This window comes from Morone saxatilis, unplaced genomic scaffold, assembly GCF_004916995.1.
Source record: "Morone saxatilis isolate NCDOM2014 unplaced genomic scaffold, NCSU_SB_2.0 Contig7, whole genome shotgun sequence".
Taxonomy (NCBI): Eukaryota; Metazoa; Chordata; class Actinopteri; family Moronidae; genus Morone; species Morone saxatilis.
In genome coordinates this window covers 19,778,947-19,796,537 of record NW_023340246.1, presented here as the reverse complement: position 1 = coordinate 19,796,537, position 17,591 = coordinate 19,778,947, and the positions used below count along the sequence as shown (strand labels likewise).

At 43.1% G+C, this 17,591-nt stretch overlaps 1 protein-coding gene across 1 annotated transcript in view; it reads left to right on the top strand.

Annotated features, from left to right (window-relative positions):
- Window positions 1–180: 180 nt before the first annotated feature.
- The window catches only part of cad (carbamoyl-phosphate synthetase 2, aspartate transcarbamylase, and dihydroorotase), a gene marked incomplete in the record, with an annotated part of 20,049 nt that continues 2,638 nt past the window's right edge, over window positions 181–17,591 (top strand). The window contains 37 exon segments of the mRNA XM_035678902.1: window positions 181–577; window positions 1,464–1,603; window positions 1,714–1,843; window positions 2,061–2,203; window positions 2,453–2,594; window positions 3,161–3,332; window positions 4,508–4,693; window positions 4,801–4,910; window positions 5,294–5,436; window positions 5,692–5,823; window positions 6,116–6,349; window positions 6,436–6,657; window positions 6,830–7,018; window positions 7,101–7,225; window positions 7,501–7,634; window positions 7,737–7,849; window positions 8,315–8,479; window positions 8,559–8,644; window positions 9,024–9,270; window positions 9,503–9,601; window positions 9,844–10,068; window positions 10,296–10,478; window positions 10,581–10,799; window positions 11,223–11,390; window positions 11,538–11,720; window positions 12,534–12,638; window positions 13,136–13,381; window positions 13,468–13,549; window positions 14,065–14,231; window positions 14,360–14,524; window positions 14,758–14,889; window positions 15,016–15,217; window positions 15,340–15,530; window positions 16,230–16,370; window positions 16,539–16,628; window positions 16,832–16,973; window positions 17,173–17,366. Coding sequence (XP_035534795.1) covers window positions 496–577; window positions 1,464–1,603; window positions 1,714–1,843; window positions 2,061–2,203; window positions 2,453–2,594; window positions 3,161–3,332; window positions 4,508–4,693; window positions 4,801–4,910; window positions 5,294–5,436; window positions 5,692–5,823; window positions 6,116–6,349; window positions 6,436–6,657; window positions 6,830–7,018; window positions 7,101–7,225; window positions 7,501–7,634; window positions 7,737–7,849; window positions 8,315–8,479; window positions 8,559–8,644; window positions 9,024–9,270; window positions 9,503–9,601; window positions 9,844–10,068; window positions 10,296–10,478; window positions 10,581–10,799; window positions 11,223–11,390; window positions 11,538–11,720; window positions 12,534–12,638; window positions 13,136–13,381; window positions 13,468–13,549; window positions 14,065–14,231; window positions 14,360–14,524; window positions 14,758–14,889; window positions 15,016–15,217; window positions 15,340–15,530; window positions 16,230–16,370; window positions 16,539–16,628; window positions 16,832–16,973; window positions 17,173–17,366 — 5,829 coding nt within the window.

Sequence of the window (17,591 nt, the reverse complement as noted above, 5' to 3'; positions counted from 1 at the left end):
TTCTCTTTCTCTTCTTATCTTTATCTATTTATATTTTGAAAGTACTTTATTTTTCTGTGTGATTTTTGTGTGATTTGAATAATTGTATATTTGTATATTTGTATGCACCAACTGCACCAGTGTGGCTTTTATTTTGAAATCTATCGGCGGAAGTGCAGTGTGTCACTGCGTAAACTTACCGGCCGGGCTTCAGGTCCGACTTCCACACTGCTGGTGGCGGCGTGTGTGGAACCTTTTACACCCACCGACTAAAACCGGGAAAATATCTCATTAAAACTCGCTTTTTTTTTTTAGCCTTATCGTCCCCTCCGGATCGATAAAGGCTGACAAAGAGCTGTTATTTTTTTTCTCATCTTCATCACCCCCCCCCTCCTCCTCCTTCCTCCTTCCCTCTCCGCGCGGCGTGAGTTTCACGTGGAGACCGTGGGTTCATCCTCACTACGACTGAATCATCCATCATTGAGTTTACAGCAGTTCACATTCACTGTGTTTGAGATGGCAACGTTGATCCTAGAGGACGGGACGACGTTCAGGGGCCTCCTGTTCGGGGCAAACGTGTCAGTGTCGGGAGAAGTTGGTGAGTAAACTACAAGTTCATTTATTAAAAACCTGTGTAAGTAGCTGCCTTTATGTTATTCCCTTTTTGTTTCTGTGTATTTGGGGAATTTTATGTCGCTTTTGTTTGTTTTTAATGTGCCACGATGCTCTTTTGGAGTTGCAAAAGCGCCAAATGTTCCCAACCAAACTCCATTCAGATATCTGTCAATTATAGGTGAGGGGTTAACTAACGTTGTCAGGTGGTATGCGCATGTGCCACATGACCTTTCTTATATAGATAAATCACCCAGCATTGCGTGTCAACATCTTTATAACTGTGCTCGCCTCTTTACCATACCTGGTATGTTTTTCTCATTGTTTTTTTTGCTAGATGAACGCATAGCTAGACATGGAGGTATGGCACTAACTAGCTTTTTAAAAAGTTGAACTGTGTTGTAATAAACGCAGAGCAACGTGTGGCAAGCGTGCCGAACTAAAGATTAGGCAATATTGATTTGTATACAAGGGCAAATTTGCTCTGTGGTGCGTTTACTGGCGCCGTTGAGCAAGGTAGCAGTAAAAGTGATGGGATTGTGAGCGTAGTTTGGCGGGACGGAGTACACAGAGTAGAATGGAATGAATCACCTCACATCTGGATGACATAATCCAAAGCCAGTTTTACTACATAAACACCAGTAGCTCTGTTCTGGCAGGAGGCTTTTAAAAGTGACAGTAAACCTGAATCAACAAAAAGTCAACATATGCAGACAGTTACTGCTTTTAGTGAAGTTTATGTCAAGCAAATTGTTTACTCCAGCACCTGAACGCTGAATATTGATATCAGTGACTTATAAAAATGAGTACCACTCAAATACAGCTGTTGTTAAAGACTGGGCCATGTACTGATGAATATGTGGTATGTTCAGTGTTTCAGACGGGCATGGTGGGCTACCCCGAGGCTCTCACTGACCCATCCTACCGCTGCCAGCTGCTCACCCTCACTTACCCTCTGGTCGGCAACTACGGCGTACCAAAGGACGAAGATGGAGACTTTGGATTGAGCAAGGTGGGCAGACTTGAAACCTTTTGTTGTATAGCAGTAGAAGGCCTTGAATTAAGATTTAATGAGAGATAATATTCCTTTGTGACGTGTTTTTACTGTGTTTTTGTTGTCAGTGGTTTGAGTCGTCGAAGATCCACGCTGCGGCTCTGATCATCGGAGAGCTGTCGGAGAGTCCCAGTCACTGGAGTTCAGTCAAGTCACTGGACCAGTGGCTCAAAGAGCAAGGCATTCCTGGATTACAAGGTCAGAAAATCTGAATTTAAATAGACTCATTATAATAATTTTAATGGGAAATAAGTTAATGTAGAATTGAATGCATTAAACTCAAACTAATTGTCCTTATATTTGAATTTTAAATGGCTGCTAAATCACAATTTGGTACCTGATATATAAAAATGTATAAAACTATCAGATACTTGCAAGCTTTTATTCTATTATATTATTATCTATTTTACTCCAGGCATCGACACTCGCCGTCTCACCAAAAAGATCCGAGAGAAGGGCACCATGTTGGGGAAGCTGGTCGTGGACGGGACTCCTGAGGACAGTATCCCCTTTGATAACCCGGACAAGAGGAACCTGGTCCAGGAGGTCTCCATGAAGGTAGATAACCTCGTTTTTAAATTAAAAATCCAGAATTTATTAAGATTATTAAGACTTTATGTTAATTTATTAACAATATGAAGTTCAATGCTTGATGTTAGACCTCAAAACTAAACTAGGAAATAGGCCGCACAGGTTAGAAGTAAGGATTAATTAGATTATTTTTGTCTTAATACATGTAAACAATACAGCAAACAGTCCTATTTGTTTGACCGTGTTTATTTATTAAAAGTCTGGTTACTTCTCCAGGAGCCCAGAGTATTCAACCCCAGCGGTAGTCTGCGAATCACAGTGGTGGACTGCGGCATCAAATACAACCAGATCCGCTGCCTGGCTCAGAGAGGAGCCCGTGTGACTGTCGTACCCTGGGACCACCCGTTGGACAGCACAGGTCCGTCACACACAGACGTAGAGCAGCAAACTGTTCGACTGGGGCACAAAACTCAGTGGTCAGTTTGTTTGAGGTGGTTTTAAAGATGTCAGCGATAATTATGGCAGCTTTTTACCTTTTTTGGAGAACGTATAAGCAAAATGTGGGACTGTGCTTGTGTTTGTTTCAAGGAAACCTGTGGAAAAAAAACTGGAGATAGATTCATAAAAACACACAAGTAGGACAAGTACTAGTAGCAGAAAGGTTTTCTCATTAATGTTCAGCCAATATCTTAGTGATAAAGTAGTTTATTGCTGCTTCAGACAGTAAAAAATGAGTGTAAGTTCAATAAAAGACAATAAAGTACCGGAAATTAGTCTCCAGACGGGTGACAAATAAAAGGAACAACCTGAATGAATGAAAAACACCACAAATACCGATGCTTTTATTCAGGACACGAGGGGTCATTGATGAAAATTATGTGAATGAATTGAACACCTCTGGGAGGTTTGTGTTTTCCTTTTAAATTGTGACTCAGCTGTATTCTTCAGTGGTAAAACAAGCCTTCTGTTGTCCTTTTTTTGTAGATTTTGATGGTTTGTTCATCAGTAACGGCCCCGGGGATCCCCAGCTCTGTCAGACCACCATCAACAATGTGAGGAAGGTGGTCTGCGTCGAACGCCCCAAGCCGGTTTTCGGCATTTGCCTCGGACACCAGCTGCTCTCTTTAGTCATCGGATCGAAGACCTACAAGATGAAGTTAGTACACCTGCACCAAAGTAATGTACATTTAAAAGGTTTAAAACTGTAGATTCTCACTCCGACCAAAATATTAATTGCGATTAACCAATTACCGTTTTTTGGTCACATTCAGGCTTCAACAGTTTAATTCTCATCTCCTTCATCTCATTTTCATTTCTTGGGAATCAATAAAGCTCTCACAGAGTGCTGAAATCAGTCAATAAATTGGGTTTCTATTGACACAAAAATGCCTTTTAAATGTGCAAAGTGTTCATTTGATGTAATTTATATACACTCACATCTGGAGCAGGCTTATAGGAGACTTTTGGAACAGGACAAAGACAGAAATGCACCCTCAGTGACCTGAACCAGGGAACCTCTTCAAAAACCTCTTTTTTTTACACTCCCTAGAAACACAGACGTCCATGCCCACACACACTTTCTTTGGGGAGTAGTGATGTGAACTGCAGGTTTTTGCTGTTCTCAGCAGTCTGGGCTGCTCCTGAATGAGCAGTGGGGTTGTCGGCCTGATCGCCCTTGTTATGAAAAAGACTAAACAAACAAGCCGCAGCATGCAAGACGAGGCGGTCGGCTCCTCGCTGTACTGCACTCCACAGCCACATCTGCGGGGGTTAGGGAGGCTTTCTTTCCCCTGAGACTCCACTGAGGGGAGCTTTATCAGGCCCGACGTGAAGGTCACAGCGGGCAGCCAATGTTTCTATTACCCCGCTGGAATGTGGCTGGCATCTTGAACAGACAAGGGGATTGTGGGATTGCAGGGAAATTCAAAATAGAGATAGTTCACAGGGGGAAATATCCATGTCCTTGTAAGAAACTACAGTTGTGTCAGTGTTACAGTACATGTTTTCTCTTTACCTGGAAGTCCAAAGCCCCATCGAAATGTAGCTGGATTACATTAAAGGTCCAGTGTGTAATATTTAAAAGGATCTATTGGCAGAAGTTGAATACAGTGTTCATTATGTTTTCATTAGTGTATAAGTAGCCTAGAACGGACAAACTAAAAGTATTGTGGCTCTAAATAGAGCTGTTCGAGGGCGTTACGCCAATCAGTCAATCATATCCTTTATATTAAGGGTGAACAACACCAACTAAACCAAATACTATTTTTGTATAAAAGCACATTATCAACATGTCTGTCTAGCCCCAACCATCTTATTTCTCCTGTCTCTCAGGTACGGGAACCGTGGCCACAACCAGCCGTGCATCCACAAGGGAACAGAGCGCTGCTTCATCACCAGTCAAAACCACGGGTTCGCCGTCGACCCCGACACCCTGCCGAAAGACTGGGACGTCCTCTTCACCAACGCCAACGATCATACCAACGAGGGCATCGTACACAACACGCAACCCCTGTTCAGGTACCAGGCTCAGTCACTCCTGAGGACTTGATAACGCACACCAGAAATGCCAGAATTTAGTTGATAAAACAATGTGATTTAAATTCTTTTGGGATGCATTTCTTCAGTGTTCAGTTCCACCCAGAGCACATGGCTGGACCCACAGACCTGGTCGGCCTGTTTGATGTCTTCCTCGACACCGTGAAAGACCACAAAGAGGGCAACGCTACCAAATCTGGTACTAATTTCAACTAACGAACTTCAACTTTTTGTGTAAAACACATTAGTTCTCAGGCCAAATGTTGTGTTTTAATGCCGTCATTATGACACCTTGCACCTAGGGGTGGACTTACAGTAGATTTGTAAGACCAACTATGTTTTTGTCTATCTTTCTGTCTGTTAGTTGCAATATGCTTTGACTGACTTTGGGCTTCCTTACAGAAGAAGAGTTTTATGTATCCTCGGCTTTTGTAGAATCCATTCAGGGCTTTCTGTAGATGATCAGTTTAATAATAAGTTGTTACACTGTTGTTTTCTACTTCACTGGTCAAAGATACATTACATAAATTCCTTGAATGGGAACTAACTGAAAATGCTTTTTGTGTGTTTTTTGTTTTCCAGTGAAGCAGCGTCTACTGGACCACCTTACCTACCCGGGTTCCACAAAGCCTGAAGAGGTGTCCCGACCCAGGAAGGTCCTCATCCTGGGCTCTGGAGGACTGTCCATTGGCCAGGCTGGGGAGTTCGACTACTCAGGCTCTCAGGTCTGTCTGGTGTACCTTATGGCAAGAGGAGTGCAGATACTCTGGGATGCAGAGTAAATTAGGAATCTGATGGTGGGGAATATGATGTTTGAGCTGCTACAAAAAGAGCAACATATGACCATAACGTTACTACAAAGAACATGTGTCTCGCCACCTTTCACTCTACTTCCTTTAAGATTTTAAAGCTGACCACCAGATTTTATTGTTGTAGTAGCCCATTATTACTAGCTGATGTTATTTTGTTCTGTTTTCCAGGCTATTAAGGCTCTCAAGGAAGAGAATATCCAGACTGTGCTGATCAACCCCAACATTGCCACTGTCCAGACCTCCAAGGGCCTGGCTGACAAAGTCTACTTCCTGCCGATCACACCGGATTATGTAACCCAGGTACAGATAAACTCCCTTCACTCAATGTGCTGACTGATAAGAGACAATGTGTGTACATAATGGGGTTATAAAATTCCTAGACAGGTTCCTGGAAAGTAAATGAAAGTAAATTAGTAGTAATAAAAGGTTTATTGACTTGATAGGGGATGTTTATGTGTGTTAAAGCTGATCAGGTCTAACATTTCAAAGGCTTTAAACTATTTTCACATGTTTTATTAACACATTCAGGTTCTTACAATATTTGTTTCCCCGTGGTATCAATGTTGAGTGTCTCCCCACTTTTTCCACTCAGGTGATAAAGAACGAACGTCCTGACGGCGTGCTGCTGACCTTCGGCGGTCAGACCGCTCTGAACTGCGGCGTGGAGCTGACCAAGCTGGGCGTCCTGGAGAAGTATAAAGTTAAGGTTCTGGGAACGCCGGTGGCCTCCATCGAGATGACTGAAGACCGGAAGATCTTTGTGGAGAAAATGGAAGAGATCAATGAGCATGTCGCTCCCAGTGAAGCAGCACTGTCTGTAGAGCAGGTGAAGAAAACAAGCAGCCCAGGTTCATTATCCATATATTTATCTCTTTTATGTGTCTGAATGTATCTTTTTAAACTTCATTACAGGCAGTGGCTGCTGCAGAACGTCTAGGCTACCCTGTTCTGGTTCGGTCTGCGTTCGCTCTCGGTGGTCTGGGCTCGGGCTTCGCCAACAATAGAGAGGAGCTAACCTCTCTGGTGACATCAGCCTTCGCCCACACCTCCCAGGTACTGGTGGACAAATCCCTGAAAGGTTGGAAGGAGATCGAGTACGAGGTGGTCCGCGATGCTTACGACAACTGTATCACTGTGAGTAAAGAACAGACGGACAAACAACGAAGCAGCACATTTTAAAGGTTAAATGTAATATTCCTGAACTTTAAAATGGTAGTTTGCTACACCATTGTGTCAAAAATAATTGCATTTTAAGTAGCATTGATATCTTATTGTAGGTGAGACTTGATTCGTTCTTCCTGTTCAGGTGTGTAATATGGAGAATATTGACCCTCTGGGCATCCATACTGGAGAATCCATCGTTGTGGCGCCCAGTCAGACGCTTAACGACCATGAATACAACATGCTGAGGAACACGGCCATCAAAGTCATCAGGCACCTCGGCATCGTAGGAGAGTGCAACATCCAGTACGCTCTTAACCCCGAGTCTGAACAGGTATGAACGGTGTCCATACTTATACACACAGGCTGGTTCCCACCAGGATAGAAGTACAAACACAGATTCTGTTGTTTTGCAGTACTACATCATTGAGGTGAATGCCCGTCTGTCGCGCAGTTCGGCCCTGGCCAGCAAGGCGACGGGTTATCCTCTGGCCTATGTAGCGGCTAAACTTGGCCTGGGGATCCCGCTGCCACAACTCAAGTACGTAAACAAATCAGACAAAATATTGAATACGCAATGTACTCAAAATGTGTCCGTACACGCAGACACAGTTTTAAAAACCGAACAAAAAGTGCTTTCCCGTATAGAAGTACGTGTTAATATCCAGGAAAAAATTTGGAATTGTATCAGCAGTATACAAAAACTTATGATAGTCAGCCCTGCAATGAGCCGCTGTGTCTGAGAGCTTAAATCCCTCATACGTTTTTAGAATTGTGTGATTCAGTAATAAAAACCTGTCAATGTATTTTCTGCAGGAACTCAGTTACCAACTCGACTACAGCGAACTTTGAGCCCAGCTTGGATTACTGTGTTGTGAAGGTGCCTCGCTGGGATCTGAGCAAGTTCCTCAGGGTTTCCACCAAGATTGGCAGCTCCATGAAGAGTGTTGGTAGGAAGAGAAGTCTTAACCATAGCCTGCCATTTATAAAACTGCATTAGCTCAGAGCAACAGTGGCAAGAAGCAGATCTTCACCCGTACATTTGTTGACAGGCGAGGTGATGGCTATTGGCCGCAGCTTTGAGGAGGCCTTCCAGAAAGCTCTGAGGATGGTGGATGAGAACTGTGTTGGCTTTGACCACACCATCAAGCCTCTCTCTGAAAAGGTAATTTAAAGTTTGTACTCACCTTTTTGTTTAGTTTTTTATGTTTGTAAGTTGTAACTGGAGTATTGTGAGTCACTGGTAAACTGCCACTGCTGCATACCTGTAGTCCTCATGTCCTTGACCCTGTTGTGAGTTGTTCAGAGTCCATTATTTACATAATAATAAATGTCAGTGAGTCATGCAAGGATGTTGAGGTAGGAACTGTGTGTGAGCCAGGAGATGGTGCTAATGTGCTACTGAGCCAGTATGCTGTACACTGTAAGGTAGATAACACTTTGTAATGATACCTTGTTGATGCAAGCTTTACTAGGTCTTAACTGGAAGGGATTCTTTCATTTAATGTTAAAATGATCATCTTCTACTGTTAAATATGTGTCTAATAGAAAATATACAGTTGTTAATTACTTGTCCAGTTATGTATCTCAATTATCATGCCTTGCTCTCTTGCCCCTCTCTGCTCACCAGGAGTTGCAGACTCCTACAGATAAGCGCATCTTTGTTTTGGCGTCGGCCTTCAGAGCCGGTTACACGGTGGACCAGCTGTACGACCTCACCAAGATCGACCGCTGGTTCCTGTACAAGATGAAGAACATAACCGACCACGAGCGACTGATGGAGACGTACAACCAGGTAAGAATGATTCAAACATTTTAAAAATTAGCAGCCGTTTCTTCTTGATTTTTCTTGCTAACGTTGTTTTTCCCACCAGGATGAGAGTGCCATGCCTCCAGAGGTGATGCGAAAGGCCAAGCAGCTGGGCTTCTCAGACAAGCAGATAGCACTAGCTGTGCAGAGGTGAGTGGGAAAGACAATATGGGCCTGCGGTCACATTACCTGATTATTTTTAGGCTAGCCGTTGCAGTGTGCTGGCACCACCAATTAATTTCAACACCAGAGAAAGAAAATGCTGGCGAATGAATTTCCTGCTCCTGATCTGGCGAACTGAAACACTGATTAATGTAAAGGCTTCCTTTTTTATTTAAATTTTAATGATTTCTAACCTGCTCTTGCGTTTCTATATATAATTTGCACTTCTCTTGGAGTGATATGAAACAGAAAACACTACAAAATGATATTTATATTTACATTACATCAGTTTATTCTCACACTTGTTTGTTTTCTCCTCCTATTGTCAAGCCTTATTTCTCTTTGTGTTTCTGTGTCCCTCCTACAGCACGGAGCTCGTAGTGAGAAAGCTGCGTCACGACTGGTCCATCATACCTGTAGTGAAGCAGATCGACACGGTGGCGGCCGAATGGCCCGCTCACACAAACTACCTGTACTTAACCTACCACGGTACCGAGAACGACCTGCAGTTCAACGATCAGCACGTCATGGTGATCGGCTCAGGGGTTTACCGCATCGGCAGCAGCGTGGAATTTGATTGGTGTGCAGTCGGATGCATCACAGAGCTCAGGAAGGTAAGTCCTACACGATCTCATAACACTGCAGATCATTGATTTAAATTTAAGCTCGATATATGTAGGTATTTCAGAAGAATGTTCAGAATGGAAACTAATATATAATTTAAAAATAAGTGTAATTGCAGAAGCGTCTCCTCCTGTGGTTTGTTTGTATTTTGTGTGTTAAATAAAATGTAATGTAAATAAGATGGTGCATAACCTCCATATGGATTTTTGTATTGTATTGCAGATGGGTTATAAGACCATCATGGTGAACTACAACCCAGAGACCGTCAGCACAGACTACGACATGTGTGACCGTCTCTACTTTGATGAGATCTCCTTCGAGGTAAGATTGTTCCCACTAAATAATAAACTAAAAACATTAATAATGAGTTTTAAGTTAATAGAAATGGTTTGGGACACAGTTCATGTTATACTGGATACAACACAGCAATACAGACTGCAGCCATAGAGTAGAATTAAGATCTTGTGGGGACACACTCTCCCATTCAGAGAGCCCATTATGAGCTTATAATAGTTGTACTAATAATACTTTTGAGGTTAATAAGTGTCCTGCACATATCTCAGGTGGTGATGGATATCTATGAGAGGGAAAACCCAGAGGGAGTGATCCTCTCTATGGGAGGCCAGCTGCCCAACAACATCGCCATGTCGCTGCACCGCCAGCAGTGCCGCATTTTGGGAACCTCCCCCGAGTTCATCGACTCTGCCGAGAACAGGTTCAAGTTCTCCCGAATGCTGGACACCATCGGAATCAGCCAGCCACAGTGGAAGGAGCTCTCTGACACTGAGGTACAACCGACTGTTTATACCAGAATATGTTTGACAATGTATCAGAAATCAATGGTTTTGATTCCAAATATTGGCAGAAATTGTAGCATTTTGACCTTTTGGAGGGTGAAAAGATTATGTATCGTTTGTGGTCTTTTTCTGCGTTTTATTTAGAAAGACACGCTTGTGTTTTTAACAAAATATGTCTTAATCCTCACATCTATCTTCCAATTCTTTTTTCTCTCCAGTCTGCTATGAAGTTTTGTGAGACTGTGGGTTATCCCTGCCTGGTTCGTCCCTCCTACGTTCTCAGCGGAGCGGCCATGAACGTTGCCTACACTGACAGCGACCTCGAGAAATACCTGAGTAGCGCTGTAGCTGTGTCCAAGGAATACCCTGTTGTCATCTCCAAATTCATACAGGAGGCCAAGGTTAGAGAAAAAGACTCGCAGCAGTTTGAAGTTGAGCTCCAAAAGTCTCTGTGTGAAAGTGGAAAGAGTTAAATGAGTCTGTAACATTTTTGTGTTTTCCAGGAGATAGACGTGGACGCCGTAGCCTGTGACGGGGTAGTGATGGCCATCGCAGTGTGCGAACATGTGGAGAATGCTGGCGTTCACTCTGGGGATGCCACACTGGTGACACCACCCCAGGATCTCAATCAGAAGACGATGGAGAGGATCAAGATGATCGTCCACGCCATCGGCCAGGAGCTGCAGGTCACCGGACCTTTCAACCTGCAGCTGATTGCCAAGGTGAGAATCAGTCTGGAACGTCTGCAACGTTTAATATGGATCAGACACAGAAACGGACCTAGACGTTTAGAACAGAGATTTTTTTAAAGTCGGAGGCTCCCAAGAGTGTCAGGGAAGGCTCAGTGAATAAAAAATATTACAATTTTTATTATTAGCTATCAAAAGGAGATGACATGAAATAGTGTAAATGTGTGATTTGATTAGAGATACAGTAGTTTTGGGGAAATTCCCGCTTCCATTATTATTTCAGAGTCAGAAACTAATGATGCCTGGAGATAGACTCTTTTTTTATATGTATTTGGTGTAATCTGAAGTTTAAAAACAACAGAGGTCACAAAAAGAAAAAGACCTAAAGTAAATAATTTTTTTCCCTGTTCATATCAGCGATCTAACGCTTTGATGATGTTGTGCTTTTTCCACCAGGACGACCAACTGAAGGTGATCGAGTGCAACGTCCGAGTCTCCCGCTCCTTCCCCTTCATATCCAAGACCCTGGGCGTGGACATGGTTGCCCTGGCAACTCATGCCATTGTCGGAGAGGACGTGGAGCCAGTGGGCCTAATGAGGGGAAAAGGGATCGTAGGAGTCAAGGTAACTAAGCCAACTCAAACCATAAGTGTTTTTCACTTGTTAGGGATCTATAGCAACTTCTATAAAAACTTTTTCACTTAAATCTGAGAAAGCCTCACTCGCTGTGTGTCGTGTAGTCCTCCTAACCATATGACACGTGTCCTGCAGGTTCCTCAGTTTTCATTCTCTCGGCTGGCCGGCGCCGACGTGGTGCTCGGGGTGGAGATGACCAGCACTGGGGAGGTGGCCTGTTTCGGGGAGAACAGATATGAGGCTTACCTCAAAGCCATGCTCTCCACGGGCTTCAAGATCCCCAAAAAGAACATTCTGCTCTCCATTGGCAGCTTTAAGGTACTTGCAGGACATGACTGACATAAATATTAAACACTCTTTAAATCTGGGATTTACTGATGAATTTCTCCAAGCCAAGAGTTGCTGATTTGGCAGATGTGAATGTTGTGTTCAGCTGATCCAGCTGGCAGCTGAAATGGCGGAGAATGCACCAACAGTGGCACATTACAGTACATTTGCAGTCCTGCATCGCAATTCACAGATGGTTCTTAAGGCCATCGAGCCATGTGGAAATAAATCTGTTACATGATAGTATGGCCTCGATAAGAATGCTTAAAGGCTTCATCTTCGAACCGGAAAATACACAATTTCTACTCAAATAAATTCCTAACACGACTAAAGAACTGAATGCAATTGAGCTTTTATTGTTTATTGTTTATATGAATCAACATTAACTGTTTCCTTGGCAACAACTACTCTTCCTGGGGTCCATATCTCCATATAACAGTTAAAATATCACCATTACACATTGGTACATTACAATATATGACAACAGATGCAATGCAAATACAATAACTAACAGTAAAACGTGAAATTGAGTATTAATCTTAAATAGAATACTAGAATGCTTTATATATCCAATAATATATACAATAAATATTACATTTAAAATAAATCAATTACCTTTTTTACTAGACTCTTGAAGTATGAAGCATGATAGATAATTATATTCAGATAGCTAATAAACATTAACAATTATTGTTAGCTGACTGGCAGTTGATTGATCCATTATTTGTATTAATCCAACTCTTTCAAATAAGATGATCTTATTGATTACCACTTTGTTTTCTAATGTTTTGTGTCTTGTTACAGAACAAGAGCGAGCTGCTGCCCACCGTGCAGTCTCTGGAGTCTATGGGTTATGACCTGTATGCCAGTCTGGGTACCGCAGATTTCTACACAGAACATGGAGTCAAGGTAACTGAAAATATATGTTTCATCACACCAACAGTCAACACTTAATAGCAGAAAAGTATGCTGGTAAGTCAGGTAATCGAGATTTATTGTATTGACACGTGTAAAAAACACATTAGCACTAAAAGAGTAAAACTGAGGATCTCTGGTGTAACAAACCAAGTTTTTGTCCTTACAAGTTTGTCCTGCAATGGTACATGTGTGCTAGGTTTTTGGAAAGTTTTGTGACTGAACAACGGCATTATGTATACTTGATGCTAGTTGCTGTTAAAAAATGCTTATTCCTGATTGTCAGTATTGTACTACTTTACACCAAAATATAACAATAAATATTGATGATGATTGAACTAATACTTACAGAAAGATTGATCCAGTCAGGTGTTTCAAAGACTGTAGATTTTATAACAATAACACGAGGAGAAAAAAAATCATAAAGCATCAAAAATATCCTATTGTTGTCTCTTCTGAGCTTTTTTTTTTTGTCTAACTTCCTGTTTCAGGTGACAGCGGTGGATTGGCCGTTCGAGGAGGACGACAGCGAGTGTCCCAATAAAGAGAAGCAGCGCAGCATCATGAACTACTTGGAGGAAAACCACTTCGACCTGGTCATCAACCTCTCCATGAGGAACAGCGGCGGGCGCAGGCTCTCCTCCTTCGTCACCAAAGGCTACAGGACGAGACGCATGGCCATCGACTACTCTGTCCCGCTCATCATCGACATCAAGTGCACCAAGTTGTTTGTGCAGGTCAGAAATAAGTTGATTATTAGTACTGCAAAAGCTGCTTGAAAACATTACCCACAGTCGGCAACATAATGAATCTGTGTTTTCAGGCTCTTCATCAGATTGGTAGGACTCCACCAGTGAAGACTCACATTGACAGCATGACATCCCAGACGCTGGTCCGTCTGCCTGGTGAGTCACTGCGAGCAGCAGAGGCGACTCTTAATCGATTGAAGTGTTGCTCTGTTCTGATTGTGGGTGCTTGGACTTTCACAATGTCAAGTCATTTGTAGCAGGGAAAGTAATTAGACAGCACTACAATAGATAACCTTTTAAAGTACAAAGCTGTGCAGCTTTTAATTAACTTATATTGCCAGGCTGAATACTGTTAATTAATAAATAACATTGGGGCTAATAAATTAAACAGTATTGGATTGGTACACAGACAAAAATCCCCAAGTCCTGCAATACTGGTATTGAATGGAACAACTACCATTCAATTCACCATCTAATCCCTGTGTGTATTCATATGCACTCTAATATTCTGATCGTTATTAGATTGTTTAAATATCCAGCGTCTGTTTTGTGTATATAAACATATGTAAACAGGGATATGAATAACCAGGTAACTTTTATATCCAGGGTAAAAGTTATATCCCACATAATAGTAATAAATAGAATATTTGTGTTCTGTGATTGATTCTTAGGTCTCATCGATGTGCATGTTCACCTACGGGAGCCTGGAGCCACACACAAGGAGGACTTCTCCTCTGGTACGGCAGCTGCTCTGGCGGGAGGAGTGACCATGGTGTGTGCGATGCCCAATACTTCGCCTGCCATCACTGACGCCAGCACTCTGGCGCTGGTACAGAAGGTACGCTCAGATCTTTCCTGTTTGTTTGTTTCTGTCAGTCTCATCTGCCCGCTCCTGGTAAATACAGACATTTTGAGTTACTGAAGTAAAATAAAATAAATTAATCCTGTGCTATGTTATATTATCAGCTGGCCAAAGCGGGCTGCCGGTGTGACTACGCCCTGTATGTGGGCGCTGCTTCAGACAATGCCGCCGTCCTGCCATCCATCGCTAGCCAGGCCGCCGGCCTGAAGATGTACCTGAACGACACGTACTCCACCCTCAAGATGGACAACGTCTCTCTCTGGATGGAGGTGGGCTGAATCACAGTGTGTTTCAGAACTCTCTTCCTTTTAACAAACTAACTGTAGTTTATTGTTGGCAATAAATCCTGTTTGTTGAGTTGAGCTATTTCCAGCATCTAATCACCATTAAGATAGTTCACTGGTGCTGACTAATGCTTGCAGGAGACCAGTGGAAGACTTTTGCCTTCATGTCCCACTGTGCACACTAAACTAAACTATAACTCTCTGGTTTTTGAATTAAGCACTTTGAGAAGTGGCCCAAGCAGATGCCCATCGTTGCTCACGCTGAGAAGCAGACGGTGGCTGCAATCCTCATGGTGGCTCAGCTCTACCAGCGACCCGTCCACATCTGCCATGTGGCCAAGAAGGAGGAGGTAAAATACTGTTTATTATTTTTATTTTACACTTTGTCAAACAACTATTATAGAAATATTAAATGGTGAAGTAAAAATGGTTAAGGTTTTTTCTATTATTAATCTTCTTACCTCCTTGTTTTTCAGATCCTGATCATCAGGGCAGCGAAGCAGAAGGGCATTCAGGTCACATGTGAGGTGGCGCCTCATCACCTCTTCCTTTGCGAGGAAAACGTGGCAGAGATCGGCGACGGACGAGCTCAGGTCCGACCCATGCTGGGAACACACGAGGACATGGAGGCCCTGTGGGAAAACCTGGATATCATTGACTGCTTCGCCACAGACCACGGTCAGCAGCCACATAGAACCTCAGAAACCAGTCTGAAAATGAATCCATTAGTTAAAGCGAAGGTTCCATCGATCATTTTTTAGTCCTGAACCGATTTGTGTTGTGTTGTGTTGTGTTGTTAGCTCCCCACTCTGTAGAGGAGAAGAACAGTGAGCGTCCTCCTCCGGGTTACCCCGGCCTGGAAACGATGCTGCCGCTGCTGCTGACAGCTGTCGGTGATGGACGTCTCACTCTGGATGATATCATCAGACGTCTTTATGACAACCCACGCAAGATCTTCAACCTGCCTGTCCAGGAGAACACCTATGTGGAGGTACACAGACAAACTCGATTACTTGAGTCAGCAGTCGAAAAGAACCTGTGTCGAATCTCTGCACTTCTGTTTTTTAGCTGAGTCATTGTACACAGAGCGACAACATGGCAGTCTGTAAATGTTATAAAGCCTCAAAATAACCCAAATTACTGTGATGGAAGTGGAGAGGAGGGAGTGATAGTTAATGGAGGGCAGCGTGACGCCGGACAGCAGGGCAGTGGCTGTCCCGGCGCTCCGTTCCAACCTCCTCTACCACCGTCCACTGTGATTGACACGTGGGCTGATGGCAGTGCAGCAGGTCTGTGGTGCGCTGGTATTTTGTAACTGAACTATGAGCAGGGGACACAGGTGTACTTTCTCTGACTGTGTGGAAATCTGATGTTTTCACATCACAGATGAGGAAAGGCATAAAAACATGAGACTATGTGGCCACGTTTCCACCTCAGGAACTACTGAGATATAGCACTAAACTTAAAACAAAGGGAACTAATAGTCCTAACAGGCAAATAATTGACACAATTTTGAGTCGGGCACAGCCCTATTATGTGGTGGTCACTACTTATCTATTTGTTATTTTTATTTTTGTTTTATTATTTATTTATATCTTGATTTCTGTGTTTTGCTCTGCATTCTGGTTTCGTAAGAACCTATGCTTCATACATAATCTGACAAATAATGCTCACACTTTGTGTCATTCAGGTGGACCTGGAGCAGGAGTGGGTTATTCCTCAGTCCATGCAGTTCACCAAGTCAAAGTGGACACCTTTCCAGGGCATGAAGGTGAAGGGTAAAGTCCGGCGCGTGGTTCTGCGAGGAGAGGTGGCCTACATCGATGGCCAGGTCAGCAATCGCACACATACATGTTCAATAATAATTGATAATGTTTATTAAAGCGGTTTTATATTTAATGATACCTGTACATGTACAACCTACATCAATAAAAGTAATAAAAGATGTTTACTGTTATGTAATGTGATGGTTTTAAAGCTGTAGTTATTTCCCTCTCAGGTGTTGGTACCTCCAGGTTACGGTGAAGATGTGAAGACCTGGCCGTCTGCTTCGATCCCTCCTCCTGAAACTGTTAAAGAAAGTCCCATGGTATTTAAAATGGATACATAATAATAATGCAAACAAAGATAACAGTAATACACACTGAAGCAGATATTGTAATGTATCTATTCTACTAGTCTTAAGCCTGCGTGTGTACACTCCAAATGTACACAAAGCCACTGTTTAATGGGTGGACGTTGTTTACATTTGTTGTAAGATTGCATGTTTCCTGTTATGTCCTGTTGGTTTAGACTCCAGAGCCCCTACGTCCTACTCCTCCCCGGGAAGGCCCGGTCCGGACCAGAGCACCCAGCCCCCGACGACCTACAGGAGAGAGCCGCTACCTGCTGCCCCCTCGCATCCACCGCTCCTCTGATCCCGGACTCCCACCAGGTACTACAACTCCCATAATGCTGTGGGACATCCACTATTCATTCGTGTTAGTTGTGATATGTGCAGTGTAGTGGGAAAACAAATCTTGTCATGAATTAAATCATTTTTTACTCTTAAATGTCTATAAACTGTATCATTCTGTATTCCTGTATTTCACTGATGCATTGTACTTTGTGTCACTGCACTGTGCTCTCTGCAGAGATGTTTATGGTCCCTCCAACCGGCGCTGGTGACGGTTACGGCCACCCTCCTCCCCTGTCCAGGCTGCTGTCCCCTCAGTCAGGACCAGGACTGATACCTGCTGGACAGGCGACCCACTTCCAGACCTCTCCTCTGCTGCACGCACTGGTGGGCCAGCACATCCTGTCCGTCAGACAGTTCAGCAAAGAGCAGGTACACCACAGCCACAAGCTACTTGATGAGCCGCTATGTATTAATAACAATGTGAAATAACCTTTTGGACTTTTGATGCACATTATTTGTTTTTTATATATATATATTTGCGGAAGAAGCACATACCTTCCCAGGATGTCCAGACCTTCCGTTCTTTCTGGAAACCAGCAAAACCAGATGTGGGGCCAAACATTAAAAAGATGAGAGATCTGAAACAAAACAAAT